The following is a 17,592-nucleotide window of genomic DNA, read 5'->3' as shown; positions in this document are numbered from 1 at the left end:
GCAAAAACGCTGGCTGATCCTTGTTCTTGTCCAAAAAACGCTAGCTTGCTGCAGTGATGCAAAAACGCTAAGCCTCTTGGGTTCTGCTAAGAAGTTGCCTGTTGAGCTTGTGCTCCTGTTGCCTCTTCTCCAATTAGTGCTAGCCTAGGTTTGCTTATATACAAACTTTACTCAATTTGCCCTACCTACTTTCCAACAAAAATCACTTAAAAATAATAAATGAAAAATGTCAAAAATAGGGAAAATAGGCTAAATGCACTGAAAAATTCCCTTGAAGGATTCTGATGGATTTTGATGGGAATGCTTATGATCATGCTATGTGCAATTAGAGGATATGCATCTACACTAAGTGACTGGTCATGCACACTCTACGAATAGACTCACAAAAGTGCCAGATCACTTCTAAATCTATACTGACTGAACCCTTGTCGTGTTGTAGCTTGTCCACGGATACATAGGGTTGGATGTGTCACATGACAATCGCACTTCCCGAAGTCCATGCATCTGAGCTCGGAGATCGTCAATGATTTGAGACTTTTCTTGCAATGCATGTCGTAGAGCAAAAATAGTATCGTTTTTGTCCGCAATCGCGCTCTTTGCAACACGCACAACGCCCTCTATAGCTACATATGTAACGGAGTGGCGCTGGTGAGTAGCAGCCAACCGCTCTACCCCAAGCTCAATGGTAGTGATGGATGCCTAGACTCTGACAATATGTCCTCAGATAGCCGAAAAAGTGATGTACAGTCTGAAACCGTAGAAGATCCTGCAACAGTGTCAGGTGGGAGAGGGTTGATAAGTGGCACTGCTAGTGGTGAACTCGGATCTTTGGTGGAGTAAAGACGGGTGGAGTGGCTGCAACAGATATAGATATAGGAGAAGAGGCAACTGCAAGCAAGGTACGGGAGCTAGTCATTGTGGTAGGAGTGAAAATGGCACAAGTAGAGAGGGACACGCACTGTACAAGGTTGCATCCGTACGTACGTACGGATCCGTACAGTACAATACAACCGTACGATACGGTTCCGTACGTACGGATAGGTAGTGTACGTTTTTTTTTTTTTCCTTCCCCCCCCCCCCTCCCAAAAAAAATTTTTTGGTTTTTTTAGGGACATCTAGATTTTAGACGTATACAATCGAATAGAGAATGGGGAGGTAGTAGCGGGATATTCCATTCGAGATGGGTACTTGATGAAGAAAACGTTGTTGTGTGTTACACAACCGTTGAGATTGTTTTTAGGAACCAAATTGAAGCAGTATCTAATGGATGTTTGAAGTAGTATCTATGTCTAGACTCTATGTAGTTCCTAGTATGTATAGGTTGAAAAAGGCTAAAGTCACTATTCTTTTTGTTGTTACAAATGTTACGTACTGGTCACGTACCTTAAAGGCCGATCCGTACAAAAGTACGTACCTTACGTACTGATTACGTACCGTACACTCCGTACCTTTCCACCTTGGCACTGTAGAAGCCACAGTTGAAACATGCAGTGTTATCCGAAACACCCGAGCATACCACATAAGTAGCGGGAGTATACAAAGAGCGCCATACAGGGTGCTTCACCCGAAGCTGCTAACTTTCAGATACTGACAGTGATATTAGGGATTCTATTGTGTCCATCACTACTCTAGCCCTCTTCTTTTTCTTCTTCTCAAGTAGATCCGTCGCCTGTTCAATAGATTTCCCTTTTGCCTTCGAGTTTCTACGTTGCATATCCACATCCACATCCACATCCACATCCACATCCACATCCACGAGGCTAACATGTATGATAATGACCCAAGCCAACATAGGAGCTACAAAGCACTAAAACCTAGACTGCACAAATTGCACCTGAGCTCTGAATCTTTTGGTTCGGGACTGTAAGGAGGTACAGAGAATCTGATGAAAGCCACATGGTATAGTGTTGATGAGGCTTTAGAGACCATCGCAGTGAGAGAACATAGTAGGCACATCACATCTGCCCTTATCTACTTTAGCAGCTCTGACTAGAAAGTAATACTTGGAAATGGCTCAGAGATTTTTATTCCTTGCATAGTCATCGTGATCAATACTAAGTAGCTCCTGGCATGCCTGAATGGTCGCATCTTTCAAAAGTTGTGAGTAGGTTCTCGTAGCCCAAAGCATGACCAGTGCGTGTAGCCGTTGTGACCTCGTACTTTTGGGAAAAGCTTGAGAACCTCATGGACCATATCCACGAGAACATCAATAGGGAGATTTGTCTCTACGTTTGCTGTCAGACCTAGCGTTTGTAGTTGATCTCTTGATAAAACTCCTCGAAGGGAAGGATGAGGGGACTACAGGTGAAAATTCAAAGCGAATCTGGCTTGACTTTTTTATGAAGCAGGCCTAGTGATTGGATGACTTAGCACCTGAGTGTTGGCCTTCTTTTTGTCTTTCGCATATTTTTCCTACTGGCTAGAAGACTCTGAGTCAAAGCCAAAGTCTGACTCCGATAAGGACTCCAGAGAAGCTTCGTAACTCTCATCACTGTGATGATTGGAGGACAGATCGATGAGGCCATGGGTAGAGGTTTTTGCGCCTTCCTCAACAAAACTTCTAATTTTATCAGACAAGGGCCTCTATCGCGACAAGGTCTTTTTAGGAGATTGCTTGCTTGTACCAACCATAGTGAGTTGTTGTGAACGCTAAGTACTCTGTGTGCCTTTGTATCCTCAGAAGCGTACGTAAAGGACTGCAGCCACAAAAGCATACATTCACACAGAGAGCTGTTGAAGAGCAATTTGTGAAGGGCGTGAGACCGATGAAGGTAGTCAAGGTCGTGTTAAGAATGCAGAACGTAGAACTAGACTGACCTGGGGTGGGGAGAGGCAACGTCTGACTGCACTCGATAGGTTGATATGGGCGAGGGACAGAGGGAAGCTGAGGACAGACAAACAAGAATTAGACCAGGAGATGGATAGAGGTGAGGGGCAAGGTAGGATAGGGCGAGGGAGAAGGGCAAGGGCGAGGGGTAGGGTAGGGGCGAGGATGTAGTGTAGAGGCGAGAGGGGTAGGGTATGGGTGAGAGAGTAGGGCAAGGGCGAGAGGGGTAGGATAGGGGCGAGGGAATTACAAGATAGGGACGAGGGAATTACAGGATAGGCAAAGGCAAGGGGGATTGGATGGGCGCGAGAGAGGGTAGGCAAGGCAAGGGGGATTGGGTAGGGGCGAGAGAGGGTAAGCAAGGCAAGGAAAATTGAGTAAGGGCAAGAAAGATTGGATAGGGACGAGAGATGGTAGGGAGGGGCGAGGGGATTGGGTAAGGGCGAGAGAGGGTAGGGAGGGGCGAGGGGATTTTGCAACTGTAGGCTATGAAAAACACATAAAACCACATTGACTTGGAAACGCAAATTAGAAGGTTGCAGCATCAAAATTTTTCTCAGTCCCAATAGCTGTAAATTACACACACAAACTTTGCAAAGTGCAGAAGGAGAAACCCCTCTCTATTTCTGATGAGGGTGTAGATACTTGTGGTGAGGGTAGAACTTACTAGGGGAAGAGATGGTTTTGCAAAACTTTGGCGAAGGAAAGATAGACTGCTATGTTCACGATGGCTAACCAACAAAAACTTAATTCCACATGTGAGATGAATATCGCATTTAGGAAAAGAAGAATAATACAGCAACTAGGCACACTCTGAAAAAAGGACACCCAGGAGGGAAAGTGGGCAATGCAATTAAGATGAGAAAGCTTCAAGAGAAGGCTCCATGAAAAAGAGAGAAATACCTAATTAAATACCCAATTGGACAGATCGAGACCTCAATGTGACTCAATAAAGAGACTGATGCAATTAACCAAATAGGAGAATGTTTAATGAAAGAATACACTTCATTCATTAGACACAACAGGAATCCATTGAAAAAACTTGAGGGACAGAAGACAGACATAGGCCAAGAGTGGGACAAAGATGCAGAGGTGGTCAACAAAGAGATGATGTTTGCCGGGCCGGAGTACCACTTCGAAATCAAACTCTTGAAATAAGACTAGCCATCGCCATACTCGACCTGCAACTTGCGACTTACCGCCACAAAATCCAAGCTAAAGGTGAAGTCCTGTACCTTCAGAGACACCTTGTCTACTATGCCCACTGGATAGACTGTCCTCTGGTCGGCCAATCTAACAATGAATGGAGCAAGTCGGGTAGGCTGCAGACCTAAAGCAAACATAGTGAACTCTGGCATCAGATTGATCCAAGATCCACCATCGACTATGACGCCGGAGAATTGGTGCCCAAGAATAGATAGTGAGACCAAGACTTTTGTAATTGGTGAGGGGAGCGACTGGATAGGAAATCATATAAGACTCTCAGGGCTGTACGGGGCGGTGCCTGCCACTAAGCCCTGCACCCGGGTACAGAGACTAAATGACTGAGAGGGTGTCACTTCTGAGGTTTGCATCGAGACGGAGTATATCGTAAAGTGACACTTGCGATGTAACAAGCTGCTGAAGTGTCGACCTACTGAAGAACGGAGCTATTGGCCGAGGGGCCTAAACCCTAGAAGAAGCAGAAGCAGCAACAGATTTCTGAAAATTGCGTAGCTGTTGATGACGTGGCAAATTTTTGAAAATTGCGTTGACATGATGACATGGCAGGCTATACGGATTTTCGTAAATTACGTTGGTAGCTTTTGGCTTTGCTTTTTGGACCAGAAGCTTTTGAGTTTTAAAGGCTTTTCACTGTAACTGCTTTTCAGGCCAAGGTCCTTTAAAAATGAGGTTAGGACTCAATTCTCTGGCATGCTTCCTCGAGAAGGTGCAGAGTCTAGAGTACCGGCTTGTATTGTGTTGATGCGATATAAAGAAAGGGGCGCCAAGGTTTAGGACCAATACTCTCTCGGGTGGAATTCCGCCACTCCGTGTCGCGTGTCATCTCTCTTTCAGTTCAGTTGTTATTGAAGTGCTAAAAGTTTGTTCAGTCTGTTCTTTTATATTGGCATGTGGTGCCCGTCTTGTGACAATGGTATCAGAGCATCAGGCGAAGATACCTCAAATTAAATTCCAATAGCCCTGTCTGCTCTTTTGTAGGACCGGTATGCTTTCAGAAATGGAATTTTATTTGAGGTATCTTCGCCCTCTAACCCGGACTTACTAGCCACTCCCACCCTTACTTCATCGCGCATCGAGCACGCTCCAATCTTCACCGCTCATGATTACAGGGCATAAGCCATTAAGATCACTTGCAAAGAAGGATCCGATATTTGTTTCGAGTCACCGTTCTTCTCAAAAGCAGTGCCATGCAAATGTTGATGTCTATAGCTACCAAGCCGCACACTCCAAGTACTTGGCAAGCTTTCAAGAAAAAAAATTTGTCCTAAGTTATATGGTTTTTGACATCTTCCTTCAAAGTGCAACTTTTGGCAGAGTGGGATATCCTAAAATGCTTGCCATGAAAACCTTAGCAGATTATAACTCAAAATTTCTCGACATCTCTCACTAGATGTCTCTTCACGAGCAGATGACCTTGGAGGTTCGGTGTGATTGCTATCTCTTGGGACTACCATCGCCGCCAAAGAAACATTGTTTGTCCAAGAGCTGATGGACCATGCTATGCTCGACTACAACCTAATGAAAGGAACCTAACCCTAATTTTTGGTACAGATTTCATGATGAAAAGTCAATCGACTTTTCGAGCTCGATTGATGTCGAGATTGCTTTTTAAGTTTGACATCTGTTTGATCTTGTTTTGTGATCTTGTTTGGTGATCCTGTTTGAAATGGATGATATCTGTTTTAAACCCGTTTTGGTGCCGATTTAAATTGGTTGACTTTGGTTTGATACTGGTTTCAATGATTGGTGATTTTACTCATGGATATTGTTTTGGAATTGTTTGAACCTCGGAACGACACAGGCAAATGCCTAGGGAGCGTTTTGTTGTATGTTTAAAAACCTCGGAACAACGTAGGCCGATGCCTGGGGAGCGTTCCGTTGTATGCTAGAAAACCTTTAAACGACGCAGATCGATGCCTGGGAAGCGTTTGGTTGTATGCTTGAACCTCCAAGCGACGCAGACTGCGGCTTGGGAAGCGTTTGGTTGTACAGTCCTTTGAGCTCATGGCCCGGACCTTTTTAGGTTATTTGCGAGGGGAGTGACGAGGTAGTCGTTGAGTAGCTTCATACCGCAGATCGTTTGTCTCGGGGGAGTGCTCAGCGACGCTGTTTGTTGTGTCATGTAACATGCATATGTAAGCATTTGTGTTGCATTGTGATGTGTCAATTATTGAATATTCCTAATTGGATGAGATTGCCTAGGTATGTAATTTAGGTGCATCAAGACACCCGTGGAAGATCAGTACGGTCTGGGTGTAATGGCTAATTTTACTATGCCGAAATATCAAGAGTTTCGATCTGGACGAAAGGAGAAGCTAACTCCTTGATCAAAAGGGCTGAAAGGAGAAGCTAACTCCATCATCAAAAGAGCCGAAAGGAGAAGCTAACTCCTTAACAAAAAGAGCAAATTGAATGTCCCTCAGAATGACCCTCAGAAAAAAAATTTTGGGAGCTAACTTGAGTTGTTTTGCAGATATGCTGTAATCGCGAACGATTACTCTCTTTCAAGAAGGGGAGATGTAACAAGCTGTTGACGTGTTGACCTATTGAAGAACGGAGCTACCGGCCGAGGGGTCTAAACCCTAGAAGAAGCGAAGCAGCAACAGATTTCTGAAAATTGCGTAGCTATTGATGACGTGGCAAATTTTCAAAAATTGCGCTGGCATGATGACGTAGCAGGTTGTACGGATTTTCGAAAATTACGCTAGTAGCTTTTGGCTTTGCTTTTTGGACCAGAAGCTTTTCACTGTAACTGTTTTTCAAGCCAAGGGCCTTTAAATATGAGGTTAGGACTCATTCTCTGGCATGCTTCCTGGAGAAGATGCAGAGTCTGGAGTACCGGCTTGTATTGTGTTGATGCAATATAAAGAAAGGGACGCCAAGGTTTGAAACCAATACTCTCTCGGGTGGAATTTCGTCACTCCGTGTCGCATGTCGTCTCTCTTTCGGTTCAGTTGTTATTTAAGTGCTAAAAGTTTGTTCAGTCTATTCTTTTCCATTGGCACGTGGTACCCGTCTTCTGACATGCTGAAAGGTGTTCTTCAAGACGGCTTCTGTTGTGGGCTTGGCTCCTTTGATCTAGGCTTCCTCTGGAACTTTAACCTGTTGCAAGTCAATCACTGTTTCCAAGAAGGCTCCATCAATGTCAGAATGCATGGAGGTTGGCTTGCTCTTAGCACCAATGAAGGGCTTGTCAATTGGGTCACGTAGGCCAGGTTGTGGAAGTAGAGAAGGACGAGATGGACTTGTTGGCAAGTTGAGACCAAGAGCTGCTCTTTGTGCCCAAGTGAGGACGCAAGCAAGCTCCCCCACTTGTTGTGGCCTAACCGCATGAGGAGCAAGTGATGATTGAGGGATGGTGTTCACTGCGATTAGATTGATCTTCGAGAATGTGAATTCTTGTTGGGTCTGAGTTGAGCCTGAAGACGAGGATGCCCTTTGCTTGGGACAATCCTTATTGTAGTGATCCTTAAACGCAAAGCAATGAGGGCAAGAAAGAGACCCTTTACGTAAAGGACAATTGCTTTGATAATGCCCATATTCTCCACATCTGTAGCATAAGATGGGCCGATTTGATGGACGAAACGGGGGACGAGGTGGTCTCTACTTTTGTTGCATGGAGTTGGAGGCTAAGGTGTAGAAGCTCTGAGGGGTTGATGGAGCATGAGCATGATAAAAACTTTGAGACCAAAAAGTACTTGACATACCTTGGACAACGGGAGTATTGAGCAAAGGTGGCAGGTAGTTTGGATGGCCATAGGGAAAAACCATGTTGGATGTCGATGCTAACCCCTTTTGGAGAGTAGGACCGAGACTTTGTTATATTTGCCACAATCCCTTCATATAGTAGCAATCCTTGTCTTCATGTCCAGATTTTTCGCAAAAGTGGCAATAAGCGCGAAGGGGGCACTCCTGTGGAGGGTGTTCTAGAGAGCGGCATGAGCTACACCATACCATAGCCTTAGTCTCCTGTTGAGACCTAAGCTCTACTAGCTCTCTCTTGATTTGATCCAAAGCCTCGTGATGTAGAGGCTCTCTTGTCTAAGAGAGATTGATTTCTCCTCCTGAAGAGCGCGCTGTAACTTTAGGGCTTCAAGTTCCTTACGTAAAGAAGTCAAGGGGTCAAATGGACTTTCCAAGAGTACAGAGGCAATCTCGACCTGAGAAGAGTCGATAAACAGCTTCCTTGCCCCCTCTATCCTAGTAGCAGCAACAACAAACTCCTCCATAGTGGCTTCAAGTTGGAGATTCTCTCTTAAGTTTTTGCTGAGAAGTCTTTGAAAGATTCTTCTCTACCCATTTCTTGACCATAAACTCACTTGATTGTTGAGGAAGCTTGGCGACCAAAGACTTTGTTTTGGTCATGAGTTCTGCAAAAGTCTCTTTGGGCTGAAGTATCAAGTTGGCTAATCCATCCAGAACCTTCTCTTGGAAGTCCCCTAGTTTGAAAGCTTCATAGAATTGTTGTCTGTGGCCCAAGTAGTAAAGTGGTTTTCTGCAAACTAACTGTACCACTTATCTGCTTAGCCATCCAAGGTGGATAGGAAGAGTACTAAGTAGGTGTCTTCTCAGTTGAGGCCACGACTTTTGCAGAGAGAAACAAACTCCGAGCATGGTTGTCAGCATTCTCTGTGAAGAGACCCTTGAAAGTCGAAAACTTAATATTCACCTTAGCTAGAACGCTTGTGAGCTCCTCCATGGCTGTCTGAGCAAGAGCTTGTTGCACTGGAGCTTGTTGTAACACAGGGGATCAAAACTTTATTGATGGGGATGATTGAGGAGATGTAGAACTAGTTGAGGGGAAAGGTAGGGATAATGGGGCTGGTGGACTTCTGCTTGGCAAGAAGGGTTGACGCTTCCTATGATAGTACTTCAAAGGACTTAGTAGTGGGCTTTGTCGCTCTTTAGACTACCTTGAATGTGTCATGCAATAACCAAAAGCCCATCCAAGCTTTGGGCACGAAGACCTTTAACTTATTGAACACTAGTCCAAACTCCACCAGACCAGGAGAGTGACTAGACCTCCTCGCTAGACCTAGACGAGAGAGGACTACACCAAGCCAAGAGACTACTAGACCAAGACAAGAGACTAGACAAACAAGTCTAGACGAGCAGGTTGAAAACTAAGCAGGTCGAGGGAAAACTAGACGGGACCAAGCTGAAGCAAGCCAAGCAGACCTGTGCAAACCAATCGATTGATACAGAGAGTTGAAGCCAAGTAGCTCCTCGACTCGACTTTCGACGAAGTGAGACTTCAATTGAGGTCCCACCAAACGTGCCAAAAATGAGAGCACCTGTAGCGGAGATAATGTGTAGTGCTCTCTACAGTGGGTGCTTCTCAGTGCAATGTGTGTGACATCTCACTCCAATAGAATGAAAACACAAAAACAATGGATAACAGAGCAAACAAACACAACTCATTAGTAGAACCTAAACATATGGGACTCGACCAACTCAAAGAAACCATTACAGACTTTGACAATGGCAGTACAGTCAGCTCTAGTTAAGAACTCATAGGTACAATGGGGTGTCGAGGCACAATTGTGCAGGGATGGGGCAGACGTGCTGAGTATAACTCAAGATAATAGATTCTAGACTACTGACCATACAAAGTAGATGATATCGTAACCCCCAAAACGGCTACGGATATATACAACCATAAAGAGCCATCAACGGCTCACAAATATCCAATCCAACTATGACTATCTCCAAACTATGGTCGTGGTGGTCTGGCCCGCGTCGGCTAGACCACCACCCGTATGCATACCACATCACTGCAAAAAGTCAGTCAAGTGTGAACCCCAACCCAACAACTAACTGTCTATCAAGTGCCTGTGACACTGTAGCCATGCTACAAGATGTCCCTAGGAATAGGGTTTTGCCTTGCGATTGGGAAGCCGAGGCTTTCGAGTACCATCGAGTCTGATCTAGAACTGATGTGGTAATATGTTCGGTTCAAGTGCTTGTATAAAGACTTCTCCCCAATAATAAAGATACTACCAACCCATCTTTTGGTCCCAATACTTACTCTCTCTCTCTCTCTCTCTCTCTCTCTCTCTCTCTCTCTCTCTCTCTCTCTCTCTCTCTCTCTCTCTCTCTCTCTCTCTCTCTCTCTCTCTCTCTCTCTCTCTCTCTCTCTCTCTCTCTATATATCAATTGGCTTCAATATTAAGTGATAAATTCTATTTATCTGATATTATTATGCACTCCCGTTTGTGACACAAACCTTCGTTTGAATACCGCATAAATCTATATGGAAACTACGACCTCGGTCGTGAGAATTTGATTCTTGCATGGTCAAACTTGGTTTTGAGTATCATCTAGATGAGCAAGGATTTTACCTGTACGGTCAAACATGACCATCGAAATAGAAAGAATTTTGTCTTTATGTTTTGTGACTACATTTATGATGTGAGCATTTGAGTCATTGGAATAGCATTCTGCAACGTTTGTGAAGCTATGAAACCTAGGCATCAAAAGTTCTAACTTGGATAAGATAGACTAGGTATGTGGTCATGCATCAAGACATCCATAAAATACCAGGTGTGATGACTAGCATCACTATTCTGAGATATCGACAATGCGGCTCGGATGTGATGACTAGCATCGCTATTCTCAGATATCGACAAATCTCACAAGGATGAGACGACTGGATAGAATCTCATTGACGAACTAGATTTTGTGTGATGTATGCTAGAGGATATACTATCTTGTGTTGATAGTCATTGGCATGTATGCATGAAGCCATTGTCTGTTGAAGAATCAAAGTGAATTTTTGCAGGTGTAATCACGAGCATTACCTTTCTTCCAAGGGGGGAAGGGGGGTTCGTCTCACAAATATATGACGTGGCAAGATCATGTTAGGGACAAAACTCCACCACTCCCATTCCAAGTGAGATTCTCCCTTTTAGTTAAGTTGTGTAAAAGTACTAAAGTCTATTCCAACTCTTATTCTATTTGGCAAGTGGTGCCCAAATTGGTTGAAGTGGATGTCTCAATATCATCACTTGGGACACGATAGTACCTATGGTATTGAACCACGAGTTTTCAATGCATCAAAGTAGTCAAGCTCCAAAGCCTTGACAAACAAGTTCTTCGACAAAAGGCCAACACAAAGAAAGCCAACAACAACAAGACAAATGCTAAGCAAGACCCTTTACAAGCAGAGCTTCACTTACAATAAGAGTGGCAAGAGGGACCATTAACACAAGGGAATCCTTGGTTGCAATGCGATCATCACCAGCTTTTGTCCACGTAAAGATGTCCTCAAATACTTCTCCATCGACATTGGAGGTTGTGATAGTGCTCATTGTTCACCACTCTCAAGATTGGATCCTAAATAGTTGAGCCTCACTGAGCATGACACCTTTGAAGGTCTTCTACCCAAGATGCGAAATCATTGTGGTTTCGTCTTCAATGGTGACAAATTAGAAATTCCTATTCACAGTGAGTCAGTTATGAGCTTATCTTGAATGAAAAAGGGGTCATGTAGTCCTCTAAGGTACTCTATGTTCCACAACTTGGTTTCCATGTGATGTTGGTGCACGAGATAATGAGCAAGCTTGGCATGGAGATGCTCTTCACATGCACTCAATTTCTATTCATGACCTCAGCTTGGGCAAGGAAGTCATACAAGGGACAATGGACAACAACTAAAGCTTCGCACTCTTTCTTCACACTCCTACGAGTCTACAAGTTTTGCACTCTTTCTTCACTCTTCTGGGAGTGACTTATGGTATTATCAATGTGATCACTTATAAATGACACTCTTCGTCGAGCCTTTCGACTCTCAACACCACCAACAAATGATTCATAGCAATGTTGGGGGTGAGCAAGTGCACTTGGGTGTATCTTCTCCATCACAAGGACCAGATTTTTCATTTTTGAGATCTCTAAAACTTTGAGCCACTTGATTGGTGGGAAGGAGTTGAAGACTGTCCTAAAACAAGGATAACACGCTCTCCTACAGGTGACACATGGCACTATCGATTCGTCACTTATAGGGGTTATACTCTTCGTCGAGCCTTTGAACCAGCAGTAGATGACTGATCGTTTCCTCGATGTTGAGAGTAAGCAAAAATGACCTTTATACTTGGCCCAAGTTTTAGAATTTGGTCCTTGGGGCCCACAAGGGCTCAAGACTTGGCCAAATAAGTGGGGCCTATGGCCCAAAAATCCACCCACAGGCCAAAAATCATACAATCTTCAAATTGCCATCTTCTTAAAAACGAATTACTAATTACTTCACACTTGAGACAAACCTTTGATTTGACAAGTGAAAGCCTCATGGAGGATAACTCTTTTTATGCCATGAGAACACAAATACTGGATCACTAGCAAACAAATTAAAGTTCAACTTTCCACCTTCAGATGCCTTCCTTAGAGTACTCTACATGCATCCCCTTACCACAAAATCCCCTGATTAAAAAAACCTGGTTGAAACAGCTTGTTAAGCCCAAGCATTACAAGTGTTTTGTTTTATGCTAGTGAGTTGCAAAATGAGATTGCAGAATTCAGTTGCTAAAAAGGCAGGTATGAACTAACAAAGAACAGGAAAAGACGAATCCTCCTTGCTCAACCTTGTTGCTCCTGCATCTCGGGCGTTGTCTACCAGTTCTGCAATAGCTCCAAAAATCCACGATGCATGCATCTGGCCAAGTGTTTCCATGTAGCTGGGATGTGTCCTTGCAAACCTTGATAGTGCATAACGCGATCTGTCATCTTCAGTCCCTATTGGAGATTGTAACAGTTTAGATGCTCATACTGGCTGGAACCCTTCAATTACAGGGAAAGAAAATGCACAAAGCAGTCACAGCCCATGTTCTTACCAGTGACAACATCCAATGAATGACAATCTTGCAGAATGTAGGAGGTTGGCAACGAAGTCACCTTTTTTCGATAGCTCATAAATACAAACTGCTTGTGCCCAACAGGTCCTGAAGGAGGGTTAATAAACATGTCCCAATCATCTATCATGAGAATAGCAACCTGGTGGCAGTGAAGCAAATCAGGATGATTCATTAACAGGCACCACATTTTAAGCTCACAACATGACATTCATAATGCTTTGAAATTTTGTATGCTTATTGATGCATTCATGCCAGCAAGCTAGAACCTGCTAGCAACATTCACTCCATTTACCTTGTGCCGATCTACTAAGTAAGTAACAAAGCGTTTCCACTCCGCCAAACGTTGAGGATTGGCTCCTAGTGGACAGATCTTGAAATGAGGAAGAACCGAAAGTGGGTAAATTGATGCAACCTCAAAGCCTAATATTGCTAATCGGGGTGGCCTACAGCAAACATTGACCATATATAAGAAGATAGCATTTGATCAGATTTGAATAGTATAATGCTCACTACAATTAAAGTCCGATTGGACGAATTCTTGTTTGCTATGACTGAAAATTGTGCCACGCTGACTTCTCCTCCCCCACCAGAAAAGAAATTTTGCAGATAGTATCTCTGTTAGACACATAAGGTTGGATTGGTTCTATGACTGCTAATTCCTTTAATTATGGCCACATAACTGCATAAAGAGCTAAGAAAATAAGGTGACCTTCTAAAAGAAATATTCTATCAGCATATTTTATAATTTCCACTTGACCCTATGCATGCATGGCAACTAGATTCTCCAAAAGGAATTCACGTGCAAATACAAGAACATGCAGCTGGCCTTGGGTGACTAACATATGCTAGCTAGTTTGAAGATAACAGAATCCGGTATGTCAGTGCCTAGAGGCAGAATTCTCAAGTACAATAAGCACATCCTGTGTTGACTGGCCCTCTGTGACAGCATGTTGGAATTCCTGAACAAACGTTTGACATAAAAAGCATTTTCCTTAAATGGTGAATCAAAAATCATGGAAACTTTCAAAAAATCTGTTACATTTGTGTGGAAATACAGCTCACAATTTTAGAGGAGCTGAGAAGCTCTGAACGTCGCAAACAGCCTTTTTATCCTTCATCAATAGCCCTTTCCAACAGTTTGAATCTGTGTCACCACAATGACATGCAGAATAAGATATTAAAACTTCAGAATCTGTATCATAAGCTTAGATCTGTATTCTTTGAAGGCAATTTAATAAATAGAACTCTTTCAAATAATCACACAAGGCCACCAGGGTAGTACATGATTGATAATCCTTTGTCACAAACAGTCTTACAGCACTCTTGTTCCCAAAGAGAGTGAGAATTTATCTGTTCCTTCATAAATTTCCACCATCATTCCAGTTTTTAAATTTATCAGAACTACTATGAAGCATCACTACAAATTAATCGAGCATCTCATATCCATAATCAATGTTCTTTACTAAGTGTTTATTTTCCCTTAAACTGCTGCAACAAAAACCAGAAATGATTGGGTTGGACACAGCCATGATAAAATAGCCTCAAACCTTCCAGAAAGTAGATATGATAGCAACTGTGCACAATCATTAATGTCCCTTCGATTTCAATTACACTTGGAATCATCAAAAGAAGAAAATAAGCTTCCTTACCTCTTGCTTTCTGTGGTGCTTTCATATTTCGATGGCTGCATTCCAACAAACTTCATTTCAGCAACCAGGACTGGAGAATCATACCTAAAGAACCTCTTATTGGTAAAATAAACGAACTCTTGCCATGATCATCGCAGTAGGGTTTCAAACAACCACACTCTCTGCTAACATGAACACCATAAACCTGCTTCTGTTGGGCTTAAAAGTAATCAATGGGCTTATCAATGGGCTTTAGCTCATACCTGAAGACACGAATGCACTTGCTGTTTCGAGCCTGGCTGGGCTATCCTCACTGGAGAACCGCTTCCCTTTGATTGTCACAACTTCCATCTACCCTTGAGTTGTTAAACTAGCAAACTGAAAGCTGTCCACATCGTTCAAGGGGAAGATCTCACTTACATTTCAGAACACAGAAATCCTTAGAAATAGACAAGCAAACTGGAATGTGGGGAAATAGTTGAGCTCTCAGAACGCTGCACGATAGCATGAGTTAGAAAACGCTTGTTGGTACTAACTGCATTCAAGTAAAGCACATGCAAACAGAAAGATAGAGCCAGGGAGGGCCATGATTGCTCATGCAAACCCCTACCGGAAGCCTGGTGAGCTAGTGCGAGTGCGGGTTAGAAATTACAACATGCAAGCGCGTATGTCGTAGTGGGCGTGCGTGAGTGTGTGTGTGTGTGTCTCGTTGGCTTCTAGTCAAAAATGCAAGTAGGCCTATGAAAGCGAAAAGAAAGCCAACCTGGGCTGGTGGGCTGGAGCCAGTAAATAACAAGCAAACCAAGTGCAGACGCCTTGGGAGTAAACGAGAAGAGAAGAGGACGATGAAGCGAAAGAAGTGCAGGCGGACTGAAGAGGTCCGACACTGAGTGAAGGGTTTACAACGGGTTTTTTAAAATGTAGCATTGCCAATCCGCCCATGGACTGAGGATGTGCGCGGGAGGAACTCCCTTTGAGGTCTGCTTTGAGCTCTTCCTTAAATTCTTGTACGGGTAGCTAGGAGCCGTTCACACGGGCGTTCGGTTGGCAACATGTTGGCAATGGGAGTTTTTTTTCCCGTGTGGAATTTCGTTAAAAAAATTGTGCACAAGTTGCATCCTGCCTCCAGGCCTTGGGGGTGGAGCGCCCTCGCAACTGCAGAAAACGACAAGGCATAAGCCCGATATTGGAGGACAAGGAACAAGCAATCAGTTGGCACCGCTTGTTGCTCTATTCGCGGAAAACTCCCACCTCCCTTGCCACCTCCTCTCTTCTGAAGCCCTACCTAGGAGAATTCATCAACTGCAACAAAATCGCAAGTTTGTTTCTTTACATTGCTGCTACACAACTCATGCAGATGTCGTTTTGTGAGCCTCCTCAATGGGGAGTTTTTTTGTCTGTGGCATTTACTGCCTACAGCAAAGCAGTTTTTTGTTTTGGGTGCTTCATCTGAGTAGAAAAAAAGACTTCATGCTCGACTAACAATGTCATGCTAATTGTAACGTGTCTACATTTGCAACTGAGTTTTTTTTATGTGTTGTCTATCGTGCACCACTACTACAAGCTGCCAATGAATGTCTAGTGAATGCAGCATTTGTTGGATGCATTGTGCTAGTGGAATGGACATCACGTGAGATTTTGCTTCTGTCATGCTTGTAGCTTTGGTCTTAACGGGCACATCACAAAAAAAGTCCTCTTATTGCAATTGACAAATTCACAGAGACATGCATGTGCCGCCCACCAAAGCTGCCTATGAAAGCGAATTGAAAGTTGCCAAAGCTCTACCAGTGTCTCACAATTTACATGTGCGGCTAAAATTTTCCTCTCAGGATCACTTGTGTCTTCTTGTGTGTGTGTGTGTGTGTGTGTGTGTGTGTGTGTGTGTGTGTGTGTGTGTGTGTGTGTGTGTGTGTGTGCGTGTGTTGTGTGTGTGTGTAGGACATGCACTCACAAGGCTGGGACTTGAACAATGAGTGCTCCCAATTTGATGACGATAGTTACATTCCATCAAGCCAGTTGGAGCAGTTAGTTTCTTCTCCCCTGGCAAATGGCGTTCTTGTGCATACACCCATGTCGTATGATCGAATACCAGCTTCCGTTCATGCCAGGATACACCCTCCAGTAACTTCCATTGGCACGTTGCCTTACACGATCCTTGCTACTTCAAATAGGCCACGCCCTCCAAGCACTCTTAGCATGCAACGTCCATACATGTGGAGGGTTGAATTCTGTGTTTCGGCCATCAATGTTGTCATCTCCATGGCCCACGCACCCGCCTCGTCCAAGTCATTTGTCATAGAACATCAACCCAGTTGGGATGGCACGACCAAGAAGCTCTCCTCTTATACCTCAAGTGCATGGATTGAGGCAAAGTATGCCATTTCGTTCACAACTTAATGGCAGTCATATAGCTTCCTTTACGCCGACCGATGGTTTGCCGCCATCTCCTCAAATGGACACTCCATCAAGTCAGCCACATAGGGAAACAGATATTGAGAGGGACACTGACAACAATGATGGTCTCAATGGCACATGGGAAGGCCTATCAACTGAGGATACTCAAGTGGATGAACGAGGGCTTGCAAAGGAAAATGATCGAAACAGTACAATTGGGATGCAAAAGAGATTGATGTGTTATGTTGGAAAGACATCATCAAGCATGGAGGGTTGGCCGTGAAGATGAGAACCAAAAAACATCGTTGGGAAGACATTGCGGAAATATGTGTCAGGTCAAATGTGCATTGCACTAGCAAGCAATGCATGAATAGATGGAATAGGGTTTTCAGGGAATGGAAAGCAATACACGACTATGAATGCCACATTCCATTGTGTCATGGTTCCTACTGGCAATTGTTTGTCAGGGAACGAAGGGCGAAGAAGCTTCCAACTAGCTTCTCCAACAAAATGTTTACGATGATTGAAGTAAGGTATGGAGATTCCAAGGCAATCAATCCTGGGGATGGGTTGTTCAACACATCCTCCGATTGCAACCAAGGTATATGGTTTGAAATCCACGGTTGTTTACTTCTCCCATATCTAGTGAATGGTAGGAGCCAATAGTCAC

The 17,592-nt window shown here is 43.8% G+C and overlaps 1 protein-coding gene across 4 annotated transcripts in view; it reads right to left on the bottom strand.

Moving 5' to 3' along the window:
* Positions 1–15,485, bottom strand: part of LOC147436914 (uncharacterized) — a 34,731-nt gene extending 19,246 nt beyond the window's left edge. The window contains exons 1-8 of one of the 4 annotated variants that reach the window (XM_086486315.1): positions 15,292–15,485; positions 14,884–14,913; positions 14,792–14,812; positions 14,550–14,584; positions 13,963–14,044; positions 13,193–13,343; positions 12,880–13,039; positions 12,631–12,781 (exon numbers count right to left, since the gene is read on the bottom strand). In XM_086486315.1, coding sequence (XP_086342441.1) covers positions 12,631–12,781; positions 12,880–13,039; positions 13,193–13,343; positions 13,963–14,044; positions 14,550–14,584; positions 14,792–14,812; positions 14,884–14,913; positions 15,292–15,470 — 809 coding nt within the window. In that variant the 5' untranslated portion in view covers positions 15,471–15,485. Of the gene's footprint in view, positions 1–12,630; positions 12,782–12,879; positions 13,040–13,192; positions 13,344–13,740; positions 13,860–13,962; positions 14,045–14,549; positions 14,634–14,791; positions 15,261–15,291 lie in introns of those variants that run through there. The other 3 variants (XM_086486312.1, XM_086486311.1, XM_086486313.1) reach the window with 3 other exon arrangements.
* Positions 15,486–17,592: the final 2,107 nt, after the last annotated feature.

This window comes from Adiantum capillus-veneris, chromosome 17, assembly GCF_014529385.1.
Source record: "Adiantum capillus-veneris isolate H3 chromosome 17, ASM1452938v2, whole genome shotgun sequence".
NCBI lineage: Eukaryota > Viridiplantae > Streptophyta > Polypodiopsida > Polypodiales > Pteridaceae > Adiantum > Adiantum capillus-veneris.
The sequence above is the reverse complement of the archived record's forward strand: the minus strand, read 5'-3'. Positions and strand labels throughout refer to the sequence as shown.